This window comes from Typopeltis vanoorti, chromosome 16, assembly GCF_054136105.1.
Source record: "Typopeltis vanoorti isolate ZY-2024b chromosome 16, IOZ_Tvanoo_1.0, whole genome shotgun sequence".
In the NCBI taxonomy this organism is placed as follows: Eukaryota; Metazoa; Arthropoda; class Arachnida; order Uropygi; family Thelyphonidae; genus Typopeltis; species Typopeltis vanoorti.
The window spans coordinates 81501073-81529066 of NC_143564.1; the positions used below are offsets into that span (position 1 = coordinate 81501073).

Below are 27994 nucleotides of genomic sequence, written 5' to 3' on the forward strand. Positions count from 1 at the left end.
CTTGCAATCAAGATATTTATCTTCATGTTTGGTGATGAATGCTATTGCTACTCCTTCCTTACCTTGATCGTTATTGCCCCAATATAGCATTACATACTTATTATTTAGAAGGATATTATCTGTTCGTCTTCTTTGTCTCGGTAACACTCATTATTTTTACATGGTACTTTTCCAATTCTTCTGCATGTTCAATTTTCTTTTCGTCGATACTCGCCAAATTGATGGTTTTGATCTTCAGTTCTTCTGATCTTGGGGAGTTTGTTCTCATGGCAGAAGAATTGATGGAAAATTCCAGTTTGGCTTCTAGATGTTATGTTGTTTTAGTAGCTGACTTTTCACTGTTCTTCCTTATTCCTTGATGAAACAGTGGAGACCTTGTTTAACCAAGCAATGGATGAATCAGCATGAAATCTCTATAGCAAGAAGTCAGCATTAATTATACTTTGTAATTACTTAAACCAGAAATAAACGTGTTGTACCATCATGTTTATATCTGGTTTAAGCCAATACTGAGTACAGATAGGTCAGCTAGGTTCCAAATTTTCATTTGTTCAGTACCTAGTTGAATAACTTGGTATGATGCACTGGTTGAAAAGTTTAGCTTTATTTTTTGGTTTTATTTCACTGCACAGGAATTTTTTCAGTTTGACAAAAGCCATTCAGCCTAGCTTAATTCTCCTATTTATTTCTTCATAAAGGCTTTTTCCTAAGGTAATCCAGCTTTCAGATTCATAAATTAAAACTAGCTTCAATATACTATCTTGTATGGTTTAGTGTTAATTCTCTTCCTTATTCCATATAATTGTATTTAGTTGACTCGCTGCCATATCATTTTTACCAATCTGTTATCTACTTCCATATTTCATTGCTTCTCTTGTTTATTCTTCCATATTTCATTGAATGTAGAAAGTGTGAATGATGGTATTAATACAGAGCAAATTAATGGTTTAACAGAAAATAAAAAAGATGAGATAGATGCTATGAGTGACATCGTGTTGTTGAGCGAAGCAATACAAAGAGCAAAGCAGCAGCTAGAGCGTATGAACAAAAGTCTACTGAGTGTACCAACCAATTATAAAAAAAGTATGATAGGAAAAATAAGGGTATGAGTGTGCACTTAAACAAAATGAAGGCGAGAGTGCTGTATGGAGATTATTTAGTACGAGGTGTGTAGTAGAGGATTTGACAAAATCGTACCAATCTGGTATGAAAATCAAGGACGTAACTGAGTCTATTAGAGAGCAAAAGGAAAGGGTGAAAGAAATGATTGTTGTGGCAGGTACGAATGATTTGAAAGGAGATAAAATGGAAATGATACAGGACCTGAATGAATTGTTTGAGGTAGCAAAAGAAAAGAGTGAGAGAGTTAGGATGATTAGTCTTTTGCCACGGTATGACAGTGAAATGTTTAAAAGGAGGGCCATAATTGCAAATGACTTTATGCATATGTTATGCATGACGAGTGGTGTGGAATTTGTGGACGTGTGGAGTGAGTTCGACGGGCGAAAGGATCTATATAAGATGGATGGCTTGCATTTGAATGGATTCAGTGTAAGGAGACTTGAAAAAGTGTTGTTGAATGAAGTGGATGTGCAGAATCAGGGAAACTAGATTTATTAAGGGGGGGAGGAGGAGATATGCAGACCTTAGGGAGGCACTTGAGTGTATGAGTGAGTATAATATACCTGAGCGAATAAGGACAACAAATCAGAATTGGATAGTATAAGGCATAAAGGTAGGGATGAGGCTAATGGGGGTCTTAAATTCATGTACACTAATGCTAGGAGTATTAGGAACAAGAAGGAAGAATTTTTTGCCATGATTGGCACTTCCAGACCACAGGTTATTGGCATTAGTGAAACATAGCTGACTGTAGATGATATAGCTAGTGGGGTTGAATGTGATGGGTATAATGTGTTCAGGAATGACAGAGAGAATAAAATGGGGGGAGGAGTATTGTTGATGATAGCTGATGAGCTGCAGCCAAGGAGAATAGAAGTTGAATTGCAGGATAGAGAAAAGAGCACATTTGAGGCCATTTGGTGTGAGATTGAGGCTAGCAGAACAAAATATACAATTGGGTGCTTCTATAGACCAGGTGATAGAAAAGATGGTGGAGATAGTATGCACAAGCAAATAGAAGAAATGAGTGGAAGGAGGGTAATTATTATGGGAGATTTCAACTATGGTCGCATAGATTGGAGTGAGGGGAGGACACACGGGTGGAAGGAATTGGATTTTATGCGGTTATTAAGGGATAACTATCTGCGACAGCATGTAATGGAAAATACTAGGGGTCAGAGAGTGCTTGACCTGGTAATTGCATCTGAGGATTTGGCTGTAACAAATATGACCACATTCTCACCAATTGGTGAGAGTGATCATAGGGTCTTGACTTGGAAGGTGGCTGAAGGTGTGGAATTTACAATTAAGACAGGGTATATGTGGAATTATCGGGCTGGTAAGTATGACAAGTTTAGGAGTTTGATTAGTTCAGTGCCATGGCATATACAACTGCAAGGGCTAGAAGTTGATAGTGCATGGGAGGCAGTTAAGAAGTGTTTGAAGGAGGCAATGGCTGACTGTATACCTAGAGTCCGAATAATAAATCAAGTAGGGGTTAAATGGATGAATAATACCATTAAGCTTGAGCTGCAAAAAAAAGAAACAACTATGGGGGGAATTTAAGAAGAAAGGTGACTGGCAGGCACATGAACGGTATAAAGCGCAGGCCAGAAGGGTAACGAGTGTGATAAGAAAAGCAAAAAAGGATTATGAAAGAACATTAGCCTAAAGAGAATCCTAAACAGTTTTTTCAATATGTTGCAAGTAAAAGAAAAAATGTATATGGCAGAATGATTTTAAAGAATGCTGATGGTAGGGAGGTAACTGAATCAGTTGATATAGTTCAGTTACTGAGTGAGCACTTTGCAAGAATATATCATCCAGGTGGTGACATTGCAGAAATGAATGAACCAATAGATTATACTTGAATTGTGGTGAATGAAGTGGAGGTGAGTAGTCTATTGCATAATCTCAATGTCAATACATCTGTGGGATTGGATGGTATACCAGCTCATGTCGTACGTGAAGTGGCTAAAGAATTGTCAGTACCCTTGACCATTTTGTTTAATTTGAGTCTCTGGTCTAGGTCAGTCCCGAGGGGGTGGAAAGAGGGGAAAATAGTTCCACTGCATAAAGGTGGTTCCAAGACTGCTGTTGTAAATTACTGACTGATTAGAATATCAGGAATCATTGTCAAGGTCTTAGAGAAATTAGTCAAGAAAAGAATACAGGATTGGATAGATGAAAATGGAATATTGTATGGGGGAACAACATGGTTTTGTGAAGGATAGATCATGCTTCAGTAATTTGCTCACGTTTTATAACACAGTGACGGCTGAACCGGATAAGGGTAATGGGTTTACTGTGATTCTATTGGACCTTGCAAAGGCCTTTGACAGGATACCACATGGAACTCTAATCAGTAAACTGGAGTAGATGGGGGACGGATATAGGGTTGGTGAGATGGATAGGAGGGTGGTTGATGGGGAGATACCAGAAAGTGGTTTATTCAGGAGTCGAGTCCAAAAGATGGATTGTGACGTGGTGTGCCGCAGGGCTCTGTTCTTGGACCACTACTTTTCAATTTGTTCATCAATGATATAGGAAAGGATTTGAGAGGAAGTGTTCACTTGTTTGCTGATGATGCAAAGTTGGGTAGAGCAATTGTGATTGCACAGGATGTCAAAATTTTACAAGATGATTTGGATAGTTTGGAAGACTGGGATAGGGAAAATGGATGTCAATTTAATGTGGCAAAGTGTAAGGTTATGCATTTTGGGGTGAAAAGAATAGCAGTAGTATATCACATTGGTGGAACAGTACTCCAGGGGATTGATGAGGCCAGGGATTTGGGAGTGTTGGTGGATAGGGAATTGAAGTTTAGGGGGCACATTGCAAAAGTGGCTAAATCAGCTTATCAAATCACTTGGCTTCTGAAAAATAGTTTAACAAGCAGAGACAAACAAGTTATTGTTCCTCTATATCGAGCCTTGATAAGACCCCGTCTAGACTACTGTGCTCAGATATGGGTGCCAGGGTTTCTTCTTGGTGGGGAGGAAGTGGAGAGGATCCAGGGACGAGTGACCAAGATGATAGCAGGTCTGTGGAATGAACCTTATGAGAACAGGTTGAAGATTTGTGGGGGTTGCAAAAATTGCTCGATAGGTGGAAAAGGGGTGATATGATTGAGACATTCAAATTACTGAAGGGTTTCTATAAGATTAATCCAGAAGATATTTTTGAGAATAGGACTGGTGGTGGGAGGACTAGGGGCCATACATGGAAGCTGGGCAAGAATGTGGTTAGCAGGGGTGTTAGAGCTAGGTTTTTTACTTGGAGAGTGGTGAATGAGTGGAATAAGCTGCCAGAGTCTGTTTGGGGTACTATGACCGTGAATGAGTTCAAGGCGAGATATGATAGATACTGTGTGAATGTCGAATAGTTGTTCTTGATATGATGTTAAGGCCTCCCTCGATGAGTCTGTAGACTCCTTGGAGTTGCCCGGAATAATAATAATAATATTTAATTTGCCATCGTCACTAAAAATTGTATCATAAATAGCTGATATGGTTTCCATGTTTCATAGGTTTTCCACTGAGAATGCAGTTGTGAAATCCTCTTTGTTCTTTCTTATTTTGACTATTCCAATAGTTTATCTTTTTTATTATTAATTTTCATACCATATTTGTTACATCAGTTATTTAATTTAGTTCAATCCAGCCTAAGTCTGCCATATTCTTTATTTAAGAGTATAACATCATAAAGCAAAGAACTGAAAATAGCATATCTGATTTTGATATCTGTTTAAATGTCCTTTCTTTTATCATGTGATTCACGCACATGATGAATAACAATGGAGATAATGTGCACCCTTGTCTCACATCTGACTTTATATCAAACAATCTTCCTATTCATCCTTCCATTCCTTGTATCGCTTGCTATAATGTCCCATTTACATCATATAATTGTAGAATGCTTAAGGGTCAAAGCTGTGTAACTGGGAGGTGACATCTACTTTTAAGGCATGCAGAGAACTGACTGGAGTTTCTGACCAAATGTACAATTCTCACATTCTCATGGTGCACCCTCTTTGGGTATCTACTTGGATACTGAAGGAACAAGGATGGGCTGGCAATTTAAGATTTTGCTGACTAAATTCTATTCTTATTGGTTTAAAGCATAGTGCAAAATGGTGATACAATGTGACAGAAATACATGCTAGTATTACCGTGTTAAACAAGGGCCCTATTGTTTTCCTCAGCAAACTAGGGCAAAAAGTACAAAGTCAGCTATTAGAATAGATCTCAGAACACATCCCAGCTCAACATCAGCAGAGCCGTTCATGATTCTTACTAACAACATAAGAGGCATCAATGGAAAATAAATGGAACATGCAGGATTGGATAAATACCAAGTTGACATAATAGGTGTGACTGAAACAACAAAGACAAAAACAGGTGGGATCTTTCCAACAGATACAAAATGTTATATGCAGGCAATAACAATTTTGTATTTAGTGTTGAGTAGCTGTAGTCTTCAACACTAAATACAAGAATAATCTTCTTGAATGGCAGGTAATATCAAGTAGAGTGATGTGAACAGTCAGAATGGGGAACGGTATACAAGTTCTACTAAGGAAAAAATGTAGGAATCGTTTTGAGGCATTAGAGAAGGCAACTGACACAGTGAAAAAAGAAAAGTTGGCCCTTGTTCGAGATCTAAAGAGTAGAATAGTAAAATGATTACCAGACATAAAAATGTTTTGGAAAAATTTGGAGAAAAGCACAAAGCTAATAATAATGGTAAGTACCTGGTAGAATTTTGCTCGGGACATGGACTTGCTATTACAAACTCCATGGTACAACATAAATACGTGCAAAAATTCTCATGAAGAGAAGATAAAAGAAATAAGAATAGTCTCATTGACTCTGTGATAGTTGATAGCGATGTTTTCTCAGACACAAGAGTATACAGAGAATTTGAAATAGGAAGCTATTTAGTTTTTATCAGGAAATTGAATTTCATATTGAAAAGAAGAGTGTGTAAGAAAGTTTTAAATTGAATCAAAGTTGAGAGCAGCTTTCAGATGTGAACTGTAGACTCAAATACACAAATATCATTGAAGAAAAAATGAAACAGTTTGAAAACAAGAACCAAGCTTTGGAGATTCACACGTACCTAGACATACATACATACTTACTTACTGTTGGACAAGGAAAGTAACAGGAAACCACTTTGTCCTGAATTGTTCTGTAGTGAAGTAGCATAGCTATCTACAAATTATTAAGTTGAGGAGAAAAGAATAAGAACACACACCAAGTTGCCAGCAATAACTGTTCATTTGTATACTGTGAGGAAAACATTTCACAGTGCAAACTTTGGTTTGCTGTTACTTTATCAAATGCAAGATGAATGCTTATGTTTTTTGCATCTCAGTTTCCTTTGTATGTACATATTTGTTTCAAGTTGTAAGCATTCTGTATTAATTTTAAGAAACTAGTATTTCATATTCCAAACAAAAGTACAATTCTGATAACTTTTTTGTTTAATTTTTTTTCAGAAATTTCATTTTCTGTATATATGATAAATTAACAGTTTTATGAAATTCATGACATGAAACAGTTGTATTGTGAAGACAAAATTCATGTATCCAACACACCATTTGAGCACAGGAAAGCCTCATTCTAGGTAGCCTCTATCATGTGGAAAACTCCACTCTCTAAAAATGCTGCTGTTTCTTAAGGTATTAAGATAACATGGAATTCGTTGTAGTTGTTCTGGCATCTTTCTAAACAACCATCACTAACTAGTTGCAGAAACTTACACGATAACCTAATTTTTTATACTCAACATCAGTATTTATTATTATTAGTAGTAGTATTACGTGACACTTCCAGGGAGTCCAAAGACTCATCGAGGGAGGGCACCTACTCTACAGCTCTGTCTCCACCACTCAATCCAACTACGACTATACCAATGCTATCTACCGCCTACTACTAATACTAGTAATTTTCTATTTAATTAAGAATGTTAAAGGAATACTATTTTACAAAAAAGAAAAGAAAAGCACGTGAGAATGCTGGTTATATCAAAAATTTTCCATATTACTCGATGACTTGATGAATGTCTGCAATGAAAAATTTACTCATGTAATGCGAATGCCTTGTTCACTAAAATGCTTAAATAGCAAGTACAGAACTACTGTGTAATGAATAACAATTTGCACAGGAGATTGGAAACTTGAAGAACCAAAGTTTCATATCTGCCATCTTGATAGGAGACAGACTATCCCACTTTCATTCGAAAAGCCTCTATAAATTATTAATTATATGAAGAGCCAAAGGCTTCAATTCGGCAACATAAACTTATTTGAGTTAAGGGATATTACATCCCATATTGTTTTATAGCCAAATAAGAAACTCAAAGAGTTTCATGCCGAATATAGTAAATATATAAAGTTCGGCGAGTCCAAGCGGTATTTGCTTACACTTGAACTCGCCGAACTTTATATATTTACTATATTTGGCATGAAACTCTGAGTTTCTTATTCGGCTATGAAACAATATGGGATGTAATATAACTTAACTTAAATAAGCCTCTATAAATGTTTCTTATATTATAATATATGAACTCAGACATTTCTGAATAAAGAAGACATCAGTCGTTCTTTACATTATCAGGAAGATGTCAAGAGAAAACAAATTTGTATATATATTTTTATTTCTATAATAAATTTAGTTTAATCCTTTATCCAAGTGTAAGCAAACAAAGTTTACGCCTGAATTATCTTCAGGACTGAGGCAACTTGTGGTAAAGGTGGACCAAGCTCTCATCACTCTTTATCTCAGTATCTCCCATAATGCAAAACATCTCCTTGCAGGACATGTATAATGCTATGCATTAAGGGAAGGGCTACTACCCAGACCATTTTCGACCTTTATTGAGGTCTCATCAGTGGGAGCCAGACCCAGAAGTGGTGATAACTTCTGGGTCTGGCTCCCACTGACAAGACCTCAGTAAAGGTCGAAAGTAGTCTGGGTAGTGACCCTTCCCTTAATGCATAGCATTATACATGTCTGCAAGGAGATACGCTTTGCATCATGGGAGATACTGAGACAAGGAGTGATGAGAGCTTGGTCCACCTTTACCACGAGTTGCCTCAATCCTGAAGATACTTAAAGTGCAAACTTTGTTTGCTTACACTTGGATAAAGGATTAAACTAAATTTATTATAGTCTAACCAAGTGAAAAAAAAAAAAAACAATTATTTCAGAACTGTTTCATTGATTATTTGGGCTAGTGTTTTACTGGTTAAATAATTAACAGGACTTGCCTAAATTAAGCTTGATTTATTTAAATTAGAGTAATTAATTATTCTTTTTGACCCCACATATGGAAGATCACAAAGCCTATAAAACACAATAGTGTCATGTTTGGGCAAGTAAAGAGAAGGAAGTAATCTATTAATGTATTTTTTTTTTTTTAAGTGGTGGGATTGTACTTAATGGGAAATATGGTTTGGAGGAGATTATTCCAGAGAAAAGAGGTAGATAGAATGAAAGAAGATGATAATGGGTTTTGACAATGGATGCTCTAGTTCTTGCATGATGTGAAGGAATAATGGTGGTCAGTTCATAGAAGCAATTTTTATCAAAGCGCCTATGAGAGAGAGGAGTCACCTATTAATGTTTTGAAATAAAAGAAAAAGTTTTTTAGTTGTTGAGGAGGCTATTGATGTAACACATGTTTGTGCCAGAATAAGGTGGATGTGACAGTCAGCCCAAGAAGAGAAACTGTTCTCGATTGGAAATAGGAATGTTATCAGAAGTTACAGGGAGTAAAGTAGGATCTTTCTTCTTAAGACAGCAATGTGTTTTACAAGTCTTAAAATCACTAGTTTTTCACCATACTTGAGAATGGTGAGGAGAATAGTATTTAAAACATTGATTATGGAAGACCCTGAAGCATGAAGAATCACTTGAGTACTATTAGGTTTTTTTTTTTCAAATGAAGAAGAGCAATGAGAATACTGTCATCACCAAAACTGAAGTGGATTTGAAATCAGAGAAAGGTCATTCATATGAAGAAGGAAAGGTGAGAGTCCCTGAACCCTGAGGTACTCCAGCATTGATGTAGCAGAGTAATGAGAGAAAGTCATCATCCGTGACATGCAATGAACAACCAGAGAGGAAACTGGTGATCCAATCATAAAGGCAGGAGGAAGATCACAAGTTTGTCCAGAAGACTTTGATGCCAGACAAGATCAAATGTCCTTTGAAATATCAAGAGCAACTACATGGTTTTCTCTAAATTTTTCCAATGTCAAAAGGTGGGTAAGGTTAACGAGGAGATCTGCCATAAAACAAGAACGACAGAATTCGTATTGGTGATTGGTAATTAATTCATGGGTCTCCTGCTAATAAAGAAGCCAGTTGTTGATGACCATCTTCATTACTTTTGAGAGTACTACTGAGGTGCAAGCAATGAAGTAATCGTTTGATGGCTGACTTGTCTCCCTTTTTGCTACTAACTGGATTATCCAGTTAGTAACGAAGGCTTGCTTTGCTGTTAGGTGGATGCCAGATGAATATGATAGCTTATATAAGGTGAAACAAAACGGGTGTTAATTCTGGGGGACAACCAGGAGACATCAGGATTCTCTTATGTCCTTATGTGGAAGATCAGAGGAAGCATGGAGTGGTTTGTGTAGTGCAGGAGGTGATTGGCCTTGGTCATCTAAACAAGAGTTAGAGGAAATGACTGATGTCAAATATTTTTCTTGGGTGAAATTATTATAATGCCATCAATAAATGTGGAAACAAGGAAGGAAGAAGTCATGCCCAACAGCCTTAGCAAGGTTCAGAAGGCTCTGTTGCCAGTGGAGCAGGAGGCAAGCTTATTTCATTTCATTCTTAAGAAGTCTGCTTTGGAATTATTGCTAACTTTTTTAACATCTCTTTCAGGCTATAGCATAAGCTGAAAAAGAATCAGAGTTTGAAATTTAAGCCATTGAACATATGTTGCATGTTTTATCATGGACTGCAGAGGCACATTTTTCAGAGAACCACTCTTGGATAAGGGTGGGTGTTGTAGTGGATTGCAGTGGGGAATGAAAGTACTCATTCCACCGAGGATTATTTCAGTTATTAGTGCAATGCAGATGTTTGGATCAGACGAGCAAATAATTTAACTATGGAAAAGAGGCATAAAAATTCAGAAGTCACATCTTTTGGCACTATTGAGTATGAGACTGAGATTGGCTTGGAAGAGAACTGTTTATAGAAAAGGAGACTGATAAATTATGATTAGAGCTGCTAAGAGGAGAGCAGACATCCATGGTGTATTTGGAGAGAGCTAGTTAAGAAAAGGTGTAGTGTTGGAAGAATGAAGATTGTCTGGTATTTTGGTTGATAGGTTAGCTATTTTGATCTGTGAAGTTAGAGAAGGGAAGCCAGTTTGTATTATGGATGTTAAGGTCTCCTAGGTAGACTAGTCTCACAATTTAAATTATTCGATCGTATGAAATCAACTTCTGGTGATGACTTGTCAGAATTAAGGTAGAAGTAAAGGGAATATACAGAAGCTATAAATTGAGGTAAGGAAATCTTGAGCCAGAGCAGAAGAAAAATTGGATTCCAGGATGGATAGACTTTCCAACAGTTATCTCATTTCACCAAAGAACATTTTCTTTCTACTTTTTCACACGTCATACAAATGTAGTTGAAAATTTGAAGTGGCCTATAGTTGTGGAGAATACCAGTTAGGAATGGCAGGATGGGTTTTGATGTCTGTAAGTGGTGATGTATATCATTAAAAGTTTGTATTGATGCTTTGGATGTAATGAAATAGATGTAGAAGTGTTTTTTATTAGAAGTTTGGAGGTTTTTTTTTTTTTTTGTACATTTTTATTATTTGTTACAGTTTTTGTTATATTTTTTTAATTTTTTATTGCATAGCTTTCATAATTACTGACTACACATGACTATCATATTTTTTGCATTGTTGCTATTTTAGGAATGTATAATTCACTCCCAAAGCCATTTGAAATGGAAAAACTATTGTTGTATGATGATGATGATCGTAGCAGTAGTACTGATGGTCGGCGGGTCAGTGTTGATTATCTTGCCAGTGGTTGCCGCAATGATGATAATAGTTTTGAAACCACAGGACTAGATCATACTATGCGTGATTCAAACTGGAATAGAAAAGATTATAGTAGCAGTAGCTTGCCACATGTTGGTAAGTTCATCTCTTATTTTGAATATCTTGAGATAATAATAATTGAAAATATTGTATGGAGAGATTTATACATTTCCAGCTGTGCTATTACACTAGTCAGCATTTTTTTTTTATTATCAAAATTAATTTAGTTGATTCTAATGCAATTTTAGTTGTTGAATCCAAATATACCACACACACACACACACACACACACACACGTTCATATAAATTTTTATTTTTAGAGGAACCTGTGGCATAGTATAATTATTAAAAACAACACGTAAGTCCACATAATAACTTTAATTAATAAATAAGGTAGATATTTCGTACTAAAACTAATATTACATCTTCAGTGTTACAAATAACACAGGAATCGAATACAAGTAACAAACATTCGGTGGATCACCTATTAAAATACAATGTTGTTGCAAGCTAGGAAATGAAAGAAATTAATAAATAATTAATATTTAAGATAATTAGTTTTTTAATGATTACATAAAATAAAAGTCTCCCAGATCTTCGAGAGAGAGAGAGAGAGGCAATCATTTCGATTTAAATTCAGTCGGTGTAAAAAAGCTTAACAACTTCCTTTAAAGAGGCATTCATATTTGAACCTGCATCTATGCAGGAGAATAACTTTATCCCACTGGATATTATGGGTAGTGGTAATACTGTGTTATGCTAGACCAGACTTCTGAGGTTTGTTGTAATCAATATAATATTGATGTTCTTTAATTCTTTTTTCGACAGAATGGCCAGTTTTTCCAAAATAAGAAACATCGCATTCACAAGGAATTTGGTAAATGCCAGCCAAAGACAGAGATGACAGTTTATCTTTTGTAGAAGGCAATAAGGAAGAAATTTTGTTGATAGGAATATAAGTGGGAATCAATTGGTACTTTTTTAAAATTCTACCTATAGGTTCTGAGATTCCTGGAATGTAGGGGATTGGAACTCTGCGAACTATTGAAGAAACCTTAGGTATTGAAACATAAGATTCAATTATCTGTTGGATTTGATTAGGGTGGTAATTATTACATTTCATTAACTTTTTAATGATGGAAAGTTCTTCTTATAAGATTTCTGGAGAAGAGCAAACTTTATGTGCCCTATTAATTAGAGATTTAAGAATGCCAAATTTTTGAGATGTATGGTGAGCAGACTGTTTATGAATGTATCTGCCAGTAAATGTGGGCTTTCGAAACACGCTTGTAGATAAGGTACCAGAAGAAGTTCAAGTAAGCAGGATGTCCAAAAATGATAAAGTACTAGAATTTTCCTTTTCCATGGTGAATTGGATACGAGGATGAAAGCTATTTATCTGTTGTAGAAAGCTCATCTTCAGTATGTGACCAAACAGCAAAAACATCATCGACATAACAATACCAAAGAGATGGTTGAGGGTGAATGGATGAAAACACAATCTCTTCGAATTGTTACAAAAAATAGTTAGCCAAAGGTGTAGACAAAGGACTACCCATGGCAGTACCTTCAACTTGTTTTTCCAACTAAAATAACCTGAATGGATAGCAAATTCGAAAATCTTTGTGATATCTGGAGGGTAATCTTCATATAATAAATCCCATTAGCCAACACAGTCAATTTATTATATGAAGATTACCCTCCAGATATCGCAAAAGATTTTCGAATTTGTTAGAAACTGAAAAAAGATTGACAAATCTTTTTTCAAAATGGGGATGTGAATTCAATGTTGCAAAATGTAAGGTTTTAAAATTTGGAAAACAAAGATGGGATGCAGAATTTATGCTTGGTGAGAATATATTGTTGGAAGTAGAGGAAATAAGAGATCTGGAGGTGATAGTGGATAAGGATCTAAAATTTAGGGAACACATCGCCAAAATTGTGAAGACAACACAAAGGCTTCTGGGAATGATGTGGAGGACACTGACGTGTAGAAGTAAGAAGATTCTTGTTCCATTGTATAAGGCTTTGATTAGGCCACACATGGACTATTGTGCCCAGATTTGGTCACTCGGTTTCCAGAAGGATGAAGAGATGTTGGAAAGGGTCGAAACGAGACTGACTAAGGTTGTTTCTGACCTCTGGAATGTCGAGTATGAGGAAAGATTGAGAAGATGTAATTTGCACAGTCTAGTGGACAGGAGGAAGAGGGGGAGATATGATAGAGACCTAAAGTTGGTAAGGGGTTGCTATAGGATCAATGCTGGAGAAGTTTTACAGAGAATAGTGGGAGATCAGGGGAGAACCAGAGGTCATCCCTGGAAACTTATAAAGAGGGTGTGAGTACGGGAGTGAGAGGCAGGTTTTTTTTCATGCAGAGTTGTGAATGATTGGAATGCCTTGCCTGAGAATGTGGTGTCTGCAAAGAGTTTGAATGTGTTTAAAACACGGTATGATGAGCTGTGTGTATGATGAAAGGACCTCCCAGGTGAGTCTTTGACTCCATGAGGTCTTCGGGTGGTAATAATAAAATAGAACCTTGAATGACAAATTCCAGGCTTTAACTTGTATACAGGTTCTTAAAAATCAAAGCCGTATTACTGAGAGGAGACTTCCACATAGCCTATAAAGGAATGCGGAGCACCAACCAGGACTTCTGACCTAATGTCCAATCCTCACCTTCTCGTGGTGCACCCTGTTGGTTATCTACTTGGATACTGAACGAATGAGGATGGGCTGGCAATTTGGGATTTAGCCAACCAAATTGTATTCTTATTGGTTAAACCAAAATAAAAAATGATGGTACAACATGACAAAATTTCATGTCGGCTGGGGCGTCGCCTGGTTAAACAGGGCTCCTGTTGTTTTTGCCAGGGAACCAGGGCAAACAGTGAAAAGTCAGCTACTGGAACAAATCCTAAAACTTACCGCAACTCCATATCAGAGTTCAAGATTGGTACTATCAACATAAGAAGCCTGAATGGCAAAGAAATGGAGCTAGCTGAGGAATTGGATAAGTACAAGATTGACATAATATGTGTGACTGAAACAAAAAAGACAAAAACTAGCGAGATCTTTCTGACCAATAAATGCAAAATGTTATATTCAGGCAATGACAATCAAGGAAATGGAGTAGCCATAGCATTCAACACAAAATACGAGGCTAATCTTCTTGAATGGCAGTCAGTCTCAAGTAGAGTAATGTGGGCAAATATGAGAATGGGGAACTGGACAATGAGACTTATTTGTGGCCACAGAAGGTTCTACTAAGGTAGAAGTGGAGGAATTTTTTGACGCTTTAGAAAAAGCAACTGACACAATGAAAAAGGAAAAGTTAGTCCTTGTTGGGGATCTAAATAGCAGAGTAGGAAATGATTGTGAGACATACAAAAATATTTTGGGAAACTTTGGAGAAAAGAGCAAAGTTAATAATAATGGCAAATACCTGTTGGATTTCTGCTCAGGACATCGACTGGTTATTACTAACACCATGTTCCAACATGAAAATGTGCACAAATTCACATGAAGAGAAGAGGCAAGGAATAAGAAAAGTCTCATTGACTATGTTATTGTTGATAGTGATATTTTCTCCCTGGTACAGGACACCAGAGTGCACAGAGGATTTGAAATTGGAAACGATCACTATTTAGTCTTGAGCAGGATAAAATTGATTTTCATATTGAAACGAATAACGTGTAAGAAAGTTTTAAAGCGAATAAAAGTTGAGCAGCTCTCAGAAGTGAACTATAGACTAAAATACACAGATTATTGAAGAAAAAATGAAAGAGTTTGACAACAGGAATCAAACGTTGGAGATTCAGTGGCAAGCCTTGAAGAAAACCCTGATTGATTCAGCTAGAGAGGCATGTGGTGAAGTTGTCTGCAAGGATAGAAAAATTAGAACTCCATGGTGGACACAGGAAGTTAGAGGCAGTGAAGGAAAAGAAGAAAGCATATCAAAAGTTCCTGGCAAATAAGTCAACTTGTGCTCTTAGAGAATACAGAGACAAATGCAAGAAAGCTAATCACTGTGTAAAACTTGCTAAACAAAAGTCATGGGAGGACTTTGGCAAGAATATAGAAAATAAATATCAAGAAGGTGGCAAAATATTCTGGAGGTTGTTGAAGATGCTTAGGAAAGAGTGCTGTAAAAGGAGTTAGAGATGATAAAGGTGACATGAAAATGGGAGAAAAAGATATCCTTGAAGTATGGAGTAATTGCTTCGAAAAATTGCTAAATGAAACAAGCAGTGATACAAAAAACCTTGACCAGGCATGCAGTCAGGAATACATATCCATACTTGAAGTAGAAAAAGCCATCAAAGGCTTAAAATGTGGAAAGGCAGCAGGAGTAGATGATATTCAACCAGAAATGCTGAAGTATGGTGGTTTAAAAGTCTTACATTGGCTGCACTGCATAGTTGAGAAAGCCTGGACAGAGGGACGAATTCCCGATGATTGGAGTAGAGCTCTAATAGTACCCATATATAAAAAGGGAAATAAAACTGAATGTGAGAATTACAGAGGTATTTCCCTACTGAGTGTTCCTGGCAAGATCTATGCAAGTATACTTGAGAAACGGTTGAGAAGAATTGCAGGGGAAAAGCTTGGTGAAGAACAAGCTGGATTCAGGCCAAATAGAGGCTGTCAGGATCAGATCTTCACTTTATGACAAATAGTTGAGAAAGCATGGGAATATAACAAAGATCTGCATTTAAGTTTTGTTGATCTGGAAAAGGCATATGACAAGGTGCCAAGAGAGAAGCTATTCAATAAGCTACAGTTATATGGTGTCAGTGGGGAATTATATCAAGCAATACTTAGTCTTTATTTGAGTTGTAAGTCAGCAGTTAAAATTGAAGGAAGTAGAAGAAGATGGTTTAATGTTAAATCTGGTGCGAGTCAAGGATGTACATTATCCCCACTGTTATTCATTATCTATATGGATCACATTATGAAGGAAAGTGGTATTAAACATTATATCAGAATTGAAGATATTAATGTCAGCTCTTTGCTTTATGCGGATGATGTTATACTTCTAAATAAATCTGCTACAAGTTTGCAAGATATCCTGACTAAATTGAATACTGTTGTAATAGATATGGTATGAAGGTCAGCAAAAATATTCAGCTACTTAGGCACAATTTTTACTGAAGATGGCAAATCAAATATGGAAATAGACAACTGAACCAACAAAGCTGGTATGGTAGGTTGTCAATTGAATAAATTCATATGGAATAAGAGAGAAATTAGTCGGAACACTAAATTACAAGACAGTGTTCAAACCAGTTTTAACTTATGGATCTGAGAGCTGGGTCAGAATTAAAACACTTGACCAAAGACTAGAGACCGCAGATATGAGAGTCCTGAGAAAGATGAAAGGTGTGAACAGATGGCATCAATGGCAATATCATATTAAAAATGAGGATATTAGGAAAGAACTTCAATAATAAATTTAGTTTAATCCTTTATCCAAGTGTGTGCAAACAAAGTTTCTGCCTGAAAGTGTCTTCAGGACTGGAGTAAAGTGGTACAACACTGGGCAACTCCCTGCAAAGGTGGGGCAAGCTACCAACAGTCCTTTCTCAGTATCTCCCATAAGGCAAAACACATCTCTTTGCGGATATGTATAATGTTATGCATTAACGGAATGACCACTACCCAGACTAGTTTCGACCTTTATTGAGGTCTCTTCAGTGGGAGCCAGGCCCAGACGTGGAGATACAAGGCAGAAGCAAATGCAGGTCATCTTTACCTATAGGAGTTGCCAAATGGTGTGCCACCTTTTTATTAAATTACTCTAGATTTAGAGAAAGATGTTGAAAGTTTATTTTTCACTTGGTTAGACTATAATAAATTTAGTTTAATCCTTTATCCAAGTGTGTGCAAACAAAGTTTGCGCCTGAAAGTATCATCAGGACTGGAGTAAAGTGGTACAACACCGGGCAACTCCCTGGAAAGGTGGAGCAAGCTACCAACACTCCTATCTCAGTATCTCCCATAATGTAAAACACATCTCCTTGCAAATATGTATAATGTTATGCATTAAGGGAAGTGCCACTACCCAGACTAGTTTTGACCTTTATTGAGGTCTCTTCGGTGTTTGGCAACTCCTATAGGTAAAGATGACCAGCCATTGCTTCTGCCTTGTACCTCCACCTCTGGGCCTGGCTCCCACTGAAGAGACCTCAATAAAGGTCGAAACTAGTCTGGATAGTTGCCCTTCCCTTAATGCATAACATTATACATTTCCGCAAGGAGATGTGTTTTGCATTATGAGAGATACTGAGATAGGAGTGTTGGGAGTTTGCTCCACCTTTGCAGGGAGTTGCCTGGTGTTGTACCACTTTACTCCAGTCGTAAAGATATTTTCAGGCGCAAACTTTGTTTGCACACACTTGGATAAAGGTTTAAACTAAATTTATTATAGTATAAGAAAGAACTTGACATTGTCAGCATCCAGGAATGCTTTAACAGAACTAATCTCAGGTGTTATGGTCACTTAAGCAGAATGGGCGAGGAAAGATTAGCAAAACAAGTGTTCTCTGCCAGGTTGGCAGGAAAACGACCCAGAGTAAGACCAAGATATAGGTGGATTGATACGGTACAAAGTACCTTAGACGATAGAAATATAAGATCTAATAATGTTGGAGTCTTGACAAGTAACAGACTGATTTGGAGGAAAATTGTAGATAGGAAGTTAGTAATGATGTAATTTTTTTCATGGGTACAAGGCAGGAATATGATGATGATGATGAACTTGTATACATTTTTTTTTTATTTATACTAGATGTATAAATGCCTTGCTGTCTATGTGACTAACAGCATCATTGGGAGGTTGCTTAACACAAGTGAAGAAACCAAGAAATAATTTAATGTTTTTCAATAGCAGTTAATATTTATAAGTTGAAAAGACTGGAACAATAGTTTAATCACTAGTATTATTAGACGTTATGTGCGTTCTCTACATTGTGTCAACTCTGCATGAGTTTGCTGGCATAGGAGAAGTCTTTAATATTACACATGCTAATTAATGACTTCCAGATGTAGTGAAGAATCATTCCTTGATTTCTATGTAGTGTGCCTTTTGAATGAATGACCTTGGAGGATTCCTTGAGATGGTAAATTGGCAAGCATCCTCCGTGCCCTACTTAGAAGAGAATTACTTTGACAGGTTGCTCAAGGAGTCCTCCGAGGCCATTAATTCAAAAGGCACGCTAAACAGAAATCAAGGAATGATTTTTCACTACATCTGAGTCTGCTTTTTTCTTCGCTTGTTTTCAACATCACCTATATCTTCTTTGTTGCTGATTTTGAAACTTCTTCCAGTCTTACCTATGTAAATCTTTTCACAACAACACAGAATCTTGTATATGCCCAGATATATAAAAAGGGAAATAAAACTGAATGTGAGAATTACAGTGGTATTTCTCTACTGATTGTTACTGGTAAGATTTATGCCTGTGTACTCGAGAATACAGTTGAGAAAGATTATGGAAGAGAAGTTTGGTGAAGAACAAGCTGGATTCAGGCCATATAGAGGCTCTCAGGATCATATTTTCACTTTACTACAGATGGTTGAGGAATCATAGGAATATATCAAAGATCTGTATTTAAGTTTTGTAGATCTGGAAAAGGTATATGACAAGGCACCAAGAGAGAAGCTATTCAAACTGCTACAATTATATGGTGTCAATGGAGTATTATATCAAGCAATACTTAATCTTTATTTGAGTTGTAAGTCAGCAGTTAGATTTGAAGGAAGTACAGGAAGATGGTTTAATGTTAAATGTGGTATCAGACAAGGATGCAGATTACCCCCTCTCTTATTGATTATCTATATGATTCACATTATGAAGGAAAGTGGTATTGAACCTGATATCAAAATTGGAGGTGTTAATCTTTGCTCTTTGCTTTATGTGAATGATGTTATACTTCTAAATAAATCCACTACAAGTCTGCAAGATTCCATGACTAAATTGAATAACTGTTGTAATAGATATGGTATGAAGATCAGCATTATATAGACAAAGACAATGAAAATAGGCAGCAGCATTGAAAATATCAACTGCATCGTGAATGGACAACCTATAGAACAAGTCAGGGGCGCGCCGGCCATATGTGCAGTGTGTGCGATGCACACGGGCGCCAGGATAGTAAAGGCACCAAAGAGGAGGAAATAATTTTAAAAAACATTTTTTTAAGGGATTTTTTTATTGGAGAATGGGGGATAGGAGCGCCAACTAAAGTTTTGCACACAGGTGCCGGACACTACTGGCGTGCTACTGGATATAGGGGCACCAACTAAGTTTTGCACACTGGTGCTGGACACTACTGGCGCACTCCTGGAACAAGTAAAACATTTCAGCTACTTAGGCATGATTTTTAGTGAAGATGATAAATTAAATATGGAAATAAACAACAGAATCAACAAAGCTGGTATGGTTGGAAGTCAACTGAATGAATTTATTTGGAATAAGAGAGAAGTTAGTCAAAACACTAAATTGCATACAAGACAGTGTTCAAGCCAATTTTAACTTATGGATCTGACAGCTAGGTCAGAAGTAAAACACTTCTCCAAAGACTAGAGACTGCAGATATAGGGGAGTCCTGAGAAAGATTTAGGAGCATGAACAGATGAACATCAATGGCGATATCATATTAAAAACGAGGATATTGGGAAAGAACTTGACATTGTCAGCATCCAGAATGCCTTACCAGAGCTAATCTTAGATGGTATGGTCACTTAAATAGAATGGGAGAGGAAAGATTAGCCAAACACGTGTTCTCTGCCAGGTTGACATGAAAAAGACACAGAGGAAGACCAAGATATAGGTGGATTGGAAAGTAAAAAATGCCTTAGAAGACAGAAATATAAGATCTGATAATGTTGGAGTCTTGACAGGTAACAGACTGATTCAGAGGAAAATTGTAGATAGGAAGTTAGTAATGATGTAAATTTTTCATGTAGTACTATCATATCCTGTACACCCCTTGAGGGCACAAGGCAGGAATTTGATGATGATGAAATATGGGGGGGGGGATCCCTGTTTTTTTCTGAAACAATGGCACTATCCATCTTGTAATCTGCCCTATAATCAAATCCCGGTATTGTTTTTTGACCACATAATATTGTGCTATTTGTTTATAAAAAATAATAATAATAATAAAACTGTTCATTCCAAGTTCAGTCATAAAATTGGAATTTTATATTTCAGTACCTTTCTGACCTTTTCTATTTACTCAATATCCCTTTAGTTTGACATTTGTGTATTTTAATTTGTTGTCCTCTAAGTTTTATGTATGTTTCCTATCAGTGTCCTTTGTGTATACTTTCAACATAAATCATTCATATGTGGGCCCATCAAATGGTTAATATAGTGTACAGTTTTGACCAGATTGCATGTCATATAGATGTGATATAGTTGTTGTTTGTCACTGAAAGTCCATGAAGACTCACCATCATGCCACACTTCATTAATTATGATAGTACATTATATGATAACTAATAATTAAGGAATTGACAGTGTACACTAGAAATATAAATTAAATAAACTTTAATATATACTTTCCGATATTTCGGCAAACGTCACGTTGCCATCTTCTTGGGAGCTTATAACAAAGACAAGTGCACAGAAGTACTACATAACAGTAAATGAGAACAGAAGCTAGGAAGCTAACATTTCCCTAAAGTCCTGATGGTGCCCCCTGGTGGGCTATATTGGGCTATATTTATTTTGATCAATTAATAAAGAACTTGGCGTCCAAACCTAAACTACAAACCAACACTGTAGTTAACCTTTCCTCAGTTATCTTGAAGCCTGAAACACTCAACGCTCTGTCACGTGGTCACAACTTCGCCATTGCTCCTAAGAAATTACCGGCTGAGGAATTAATGATCCAAATCGAACGTGGGATTCGCCACCTTCCAAACCACATCGCCAACGATATCAGATTGGATGTAGCCTGTGTTCTCACAAAAGCAAAGCCTCCAAAATCCAACTTATCCATTAGTGAATACAAGTCACTACAAGAATTGAAGAGAAAAAAAGAAATCGTGATCACCAAAGCGGATAAGGGGAACGCCACTGTGGTACTCAATCTTAATGACTACACAGGTAAGCTATTAGATCGATCCACTTACCTCCCTATTGAATATAATCCCACCAACTCTCAAATTAGAAAACTCCATAGGCTCCTTAAGAAGGTCACTTCTTGGCCTGTGGAGATTTCCAACAGACTGAAACCCTATAACTCTAGACCCCCCCCCCCCCCACCACGCATATATGGGCTCCCAAAAATACATAAAGAAAATGTGCCATTACATCCCATAGTGGATGGCATTGATTCCCCCACTTACAAACTAGCCAAGCATTTAGCCAAAGCGCTCTCACACTATACTGGCAACACACCATCACACATAAAAAACTCAGCCCACTTCAAAGCCAGTATAGAAAACCTTACACTCCAACATAATGACATAATGGTTTTGACGTCTCCTCCTTATTCACGAATGTCTCCCTCAAAGAAACCTTAGAGCTAATCCAAGCTAAATTTCCTCCCAATATCTCAGCCCTATTTCAATTTACAATGTACTCAGGCTATTTCATTTGGCAGGAAAAATTCTACAAACAGATAGAGGGGACAGCCATGGGTTCACCACTTTCCCCACCCTTGGCTAACTTCTTTATGGAGACTTTTGAAGAGAAATCCTTAAACTCAGCCCCACAAAAACTTACCATATGGCTTCACTATGTTGATGATGTGTTCACTATTTGGCCACATGGCCTGGATTCACTCCTCTCCTTCCTAACACACTTAAACAACCAACACCCTAGAATCAAGTTCACCCTGGAAAAAGAGGAAAACAATAACCTCCCCTTCCTAGACGCACTAGTCACCCGCCAACCTGATGGAACCTTGGTTTTCTCAGTTTATAGAAAACCCACCCATACAGGCAGGATACATTCACTAACAATCCTATCACCCCCCCCTCACAACAATATGGAGTTATTAAGACACTATTCAACAGGGCAAAAATAATCTGTTCAAATGATCAAGCCCTAACCGCTGAACTAAATCACATCCGTGACACTTTTTCAGCCAATGGCTACCCCCCCCCCCCCCACAAAAGAATCCAAAAAATACTTAACCCAGTTATCCACAACCCACCATCCCCTCCCCTTCACAAAAAAAAGATTACTCTAAATCCATCACCATTCCCTACATCCGAGGCACCTCGGAAAAAATCAACAAAATTTTAAAAAAACATGACTTGACCACCTGTTACAGACCACATAGAAAATTGGCATCCCTTATCCGCTCCACTAAAAACCAACCACTTCCCCCAGACCTACCTGGTGTATACCAGGTCCCTTGCAGTTGTAAACTGTCTTACTTTGGCCAGACAGGCAGGACAGCAAATATCAGAATCTCAGAACACAAGGATTACATCCGATTTCACAAGTACAGCCACTCTGGGCTTGCAGACCATGCTCTGGATACTTGCCACAGAATAAGATGGAAGAGAGCCACAATAATACACCGCAGCAAGTTCAAATATGAAAGACTATTCATGGAATCAGCCTCAGCCCTTAGGAACATGCCAAACCTCAACAAATTTGGATGCATGAGACTGCCCCAAATTTGTGAAACATTTATCAGAAGAACTTCAGCCCAAAGGTCAAGAACTACCAATATAGCCCTCCAGGGGGCACCATCAGGACTGTAGGAAATCGTTAGCTTCCTAGCTTCTGTTCTCATTTGCTGTTATGTAGTACTTGTGTGCACTTGTCTTTGTTATAAGTTCCCAAGAAGATGGCAACATGATGTTTGCCGAAATATCGGAAAGTATATATTAAAGTTAATTTAATTTATATTTCTAGTGTACGCTGTCAGTTCCTTAATTATTAGTTATCATGTATAACCAGCATATAAACCTCTCAACATGGATAGTACATTATAAGATGCAAATGATTCATACTAAAGCAAAATTGACTACAGGATTGGTTTGTTATGATGAATACTTTGCTGTAGTGATTTCTTTAAGCATAATATTGCACCTATAGAACTTTGTTTGTGACTTTTCAGTATTTGTTATAGTGGTATTTGCTATAATGCGAGTTGACTGTAGTGTCATTAGTAATGGCTGAATTTCTATATAATACACCACTGTTTACTTTCTAGGTGTTGATCTGTTTTTAGCAAAATAAATAATAATAGACTTTTTTTTAAGATTAATTATTGCTTGATTTTACTAAATCCAGTTTAAAAAAAGATATGTTTTATTAATAGGAAGTGTTTCTGGATATTCTTCCCAAATATTTGAGACAATCGAGAGTCATTGTGATACTTCATCAGAAAAGTCAACTCCTAAAATAGCACTTGAGATTAGCATGACATCTTGTTCACGATGTTATACCTGCTCTTCGCTTCTTTATGATGAAGAAATCATGGAAGGCTGGTCAGCTGATGACTCAAATCTTAACACGCAGTAAGTTATTTTTACTCTTAATATTCTCAGAATTAATTGCTTGATATATAACAATCAGATGAGAGAATTACATTATTTAATGATAGCAGGTTTGTATAATTGCTGTTGACTTGTTCAGATTAAAATCAGCAACAATATTTTATTTAATGTGAGAATCACAAATCAGGTGGATAAATCTCTGTTTTTACTCTACTGATCATTGTTTGCCACCTGTTTATCTTTAATGATAACGTAGGCCCAACATATTCTCTTAAAAAATAACGAATTAATAGATTTAACTTTAATTAATTTTTATATTTCATTTAATAATCTTGTTATGTAGCCTTTCTTAGGTGTGCCTGATAGACTTAAATTATTTCTAGGTTTGCATGGATAACACATGTCATGTATTCATTTATACTAAAGAAAAAAAAAAATCAAACCTGATGCTTTATTGGAATTTTAACTTTTTGACAGCTAGTTTCCATCATTCATAACTATATAACTATGTAATTGTTTGTGTTCTTCCCCAACAAGAATATTTGTGCAAGCCTTGGTACAGATGATTTCTTTTCGAGCAAGGGCCTGTTAGGTTTAACAGAAGATCTTTAAGAGAAAGCATTGAAAACCTCAGAAGAAGTTGTGAGATATTTCAAAGTTACTTACCATTTATGCATCTAGGCAGCAATGATTATCTCTTTAATTGTAAAAAGGCTTTCATCTGACGTTTCCCTATATATAACGTCTTATTCATGTTGGATGGGACCTCCCAGTGATGGTATTGCCACTTTGCATTTTTATTCTTTTTCTGTGCTTTTCTTTCCATATTCTAAGCTCTTCTCCCGAGTTTTACTATATTGTCTGGTATTCTCACACTAGTTTGGGCTCTGCTTCAGAAAGATTGGTGGTCATGGCTGTCCCAGTCAGGAGCTGTCCCTCTTAGTGGACTTGCCTGCAAGGTACAGTGTTGCAGTAAGTCTCCTTCCTTGTGGTCTATGGAAGGGGTTCAAGGCTTGCTGTGGTGCCAGCATAAGTCGGGAGTAGTCTTCTCTCTCAACCATAGTCATTGTTTCTGGAGAGTGGGCAACTATGTATAGCTCTGTGGTGATGGTGACTGAGGAACTCTGCTGATCCACCTTCCTCCTGAGAATGAATAATTTTTCATCTCCTTGTTTATCAGTATCCTCAGCAACCTCCAATCAATTAAAGAAACTATTGGAACATTAGCAAAAATAAGAAACAGGGAAAAAATCAGACAGCAGTAATACACTATTTTTCTTAATCTTACTCTCAACTGGAGAACATTCATTGGGAAAAATGTCACTTTTCTACATCCAGAAGGGTTTGAAAGGGTTGACAAGATGTTCAAAACAACTGAAGAAACTCCACTCAGGAGTTGCTCTCTCTCTCTCTCTCTTGTTGAAGCAGCAGCAGCAATGACACAATCTAAAAAACTACTACTTCCTGCAACCTCTTTTAAGGGAATACCAATCACAGTCAACATTAAACTTATGGAAGCATAATCTTGAAGTAGTAGCTCCTTGATGTTCTGGATAAGGATATCTGCTCTAAATTGAAGGACCAAGGAGTGAGATCTATAAGAAGAAGAATACTCATATGTAAGGATAAGCATCTGGTTCCCACCAGAAATGTCAACCATTCAGTCAATACACTGAAATCCACCACCACCATCTGTAAAAGTGGGTTATTTCAACTGCCTAGTTATGTTCTATATCTCAAACCCTTTGCACAGTTGAAAATATAAGAAGCGTGGGCATTTTCAGACTGCCTGTTGTGACTCTGCTATCTGTTCCCATTGTGCTTGGAAAAATCATGAAAACAAAGAAAGTGAATGCAAAAACACTGAATTGCCACAGTTGTAAGAGAGATCACCTAACCTATTTCCTATCAAGCCAAAGTTGGAAGAATGAAAAGGAGAGAGGAGATGCTCTGCTCACTCTTAATTTTTTCTATCAGGAGGCAAAGAGGCTTTATGGCACAAAAGTAGCAACATCTAGTGGTAAACCCTCTTATGGTGAGAAGGCAACTGTAAATAAAGCATCGATAACCTTAAGTTAATGTCAGTCTCACCTTATCACAATTACAGCATCACTAAATAGTAGCAATGAGATGATCTCACTCTCAATGATATACCAAAATGGTTTTACTAAATGACAATCCTCTAATAAAAAAAATATAATAGAATGTGTTCTGCAGAGAATCAAGGACATGCCTCCAGTCCATTAATAGATAGAATGCATATCTCCATTCCTACACAAGAAAATAAAAGAATTAATATACCTGGTGACCTAGAGAGAGTCCAATTTGACATCTTGGATATTTTTCCTGAGGAAAAAGAATGGATACTGACCATCCTGACTGGGATGGTCAGTATCCATTCTCCATAAAAAGAAAAAAAAAATTCAAGGCCATTGAAAACAAGACATCATAGCATAAACAACTAGATGACACCAACAAAAATAATGAAAACATTAATACAATGGAATTGCAGTGGATTCTGTCAAAACATTAGCAATATCAATACTCTCTTGCAGAAGTATAAAAACCCAATGTTCTTTTGTCTGCATGAAACATACCTGAAGCTTAGTGATGATTCAGGCATTATGAAATAATGCCATCATTTTAAGGACAGGATTTGGGGGTGGACCTGTCCACAGAGGAGTCACTATTCTTGTGAACAACCTTATCTCCTTTCACTAAGTCCCACTTAATACAAACATAGAGGCCATCCGACTCTCGGTCAGATCTCTTATAACAGTATGTTGCATCTACTTGCCTTCTGGGGCAGGTATTTCTTAGGATTACCTTGATGACATTATATTATAATTAATCATCTTTACTTTTAATGCAAGATTTAAACAGATGTGACACTGTGGGATAGTGCCTGAACTAACATCAGAATGGTTGTAAAGCAAATGCTCAACAACAGAAATCTCTTCCTCTTGAACGCAGGAAGCAATAATCCCTTCTTCCATATGCCTGCCCAAGCATTCACTGCCATTGACTTTAGTGTCTTCCCATTTTTAAGTGAGGAGCTGATGACAGCTTATTCAGAAGTGATCATATTTCCCTCATGATATCAAATTTTTTGCATGAGCAGTCGTGTACTACAGTATGAGTATCACAATGAAATATTGAGTGTGCTGACTGGCTCACTTTCTCTTCCTTAGCAAAATTCGATTCTGAGATGGTCAGCTCATCTTCTATCATTGATGCAGCGAATCATGACAGAGTGCATTACAATAAACTACCACAATTGCAATTCCTAAAACATCTGGTTGATTTCCATATTTCCTTAAACCATGATGCAAATGATCATGGACAATTATAAAAAGGTGTATTTTGTAGTTTTATTCTTATATAGTGTGACATTATGCATTATTAAAACTAATCTGGTTGGCTGAATGGAATAGCATATCTGATCTCTAACCAACAGCTTAGTTCCAATTCCAAAGCAGACATGGATATTTGTCAGTGTCTTAAGTGGTAGATTAATTTCATCACTTTATGTGAGGTGATCACCTTGTTTATTTATTGGAAGCCTGAAAGTAGGGTTTCCTCTGATTCTGTAACCTTTAGGCCATCATAGTACTAACACTAATGCACCAGTGGTGGGACATGGATACCTTTGAGTGGCTAAGTTGTCAAGTACCCTCCCTTCTGGGATTAGTAGCCCGAGTAAGTTTTGTTCCCTTTCAGCTAAACAGAATAAGGACCCTCTCTTGCATTGGGGGACCATCCAACACAGTTCCTATAAAAGAACTTCTTGACTTGGGGTAGTGATATTTCTGTCATCCCTGCAATGCCTGCAAAACAACTTTTGTCACCTTCATGAGTAGACTAGCTACTGGATCAACAATGAATTCCAGAATGAACTTGATGCAGTTGCAACTATCATCATGAAGAATATGTTTGTCCCTTTTGCAGTAAGTGCCTTATTACTCCAGCATGTCTCTATAAGCATTAGCAAACAAAACACTCTGCCACCACTGTGAACCTGTATTCAACTTCAGATGTTCGTACAACATCCATTATTCAAAATATCTTGGTCCACCCAGGACCATCATCTCAGAGATGCTTTGTCTGTCCTGAATGCCATAGTGCCTTTAATGTTAAAGTTGAAATTTGTACTGAATATGCAAAGGCTCATAGGACTGTTGAAGAGGAATAATCTTGTCTTTCATGAATTCTCATCAGCTACACATGGTATGGTCCATATTAATGAAGTTTTGGCAGATGTTCTAATGGGCAAACAAAAGCAGCAATTTGATTGCATTTTAAATTACCATCCTA

The 27994-nt window shown here is 37.0% G+C and overlaps 1 protein-coding gene across 2 annotated transcripts in view; it reads left to right on the plus strand.

The window, feature by feature from the left end:
* Window positions 1-27994, plus strand: part of Crag (DENN domain-containing protein Crag) — a 718705-nt gene that overhangs the window by 510824 nt on the left and 179887 nt on the right. For both annotated transcript variants that reach the window (XM_090406570.1, XM_090406571.1), the window contains exons 24-25: window positions 11080-11304; window positions 23503-23701. In XM_090406570.1, the coding sequence (XP_090262696.1) occupies window positions 11080-11304; window positions 23503-23701 (424 nt within the window). The remainder of the gene's footprint in view (window positions 1-11079; window positions 11305-23502; window positions 23702-27994) is intronic.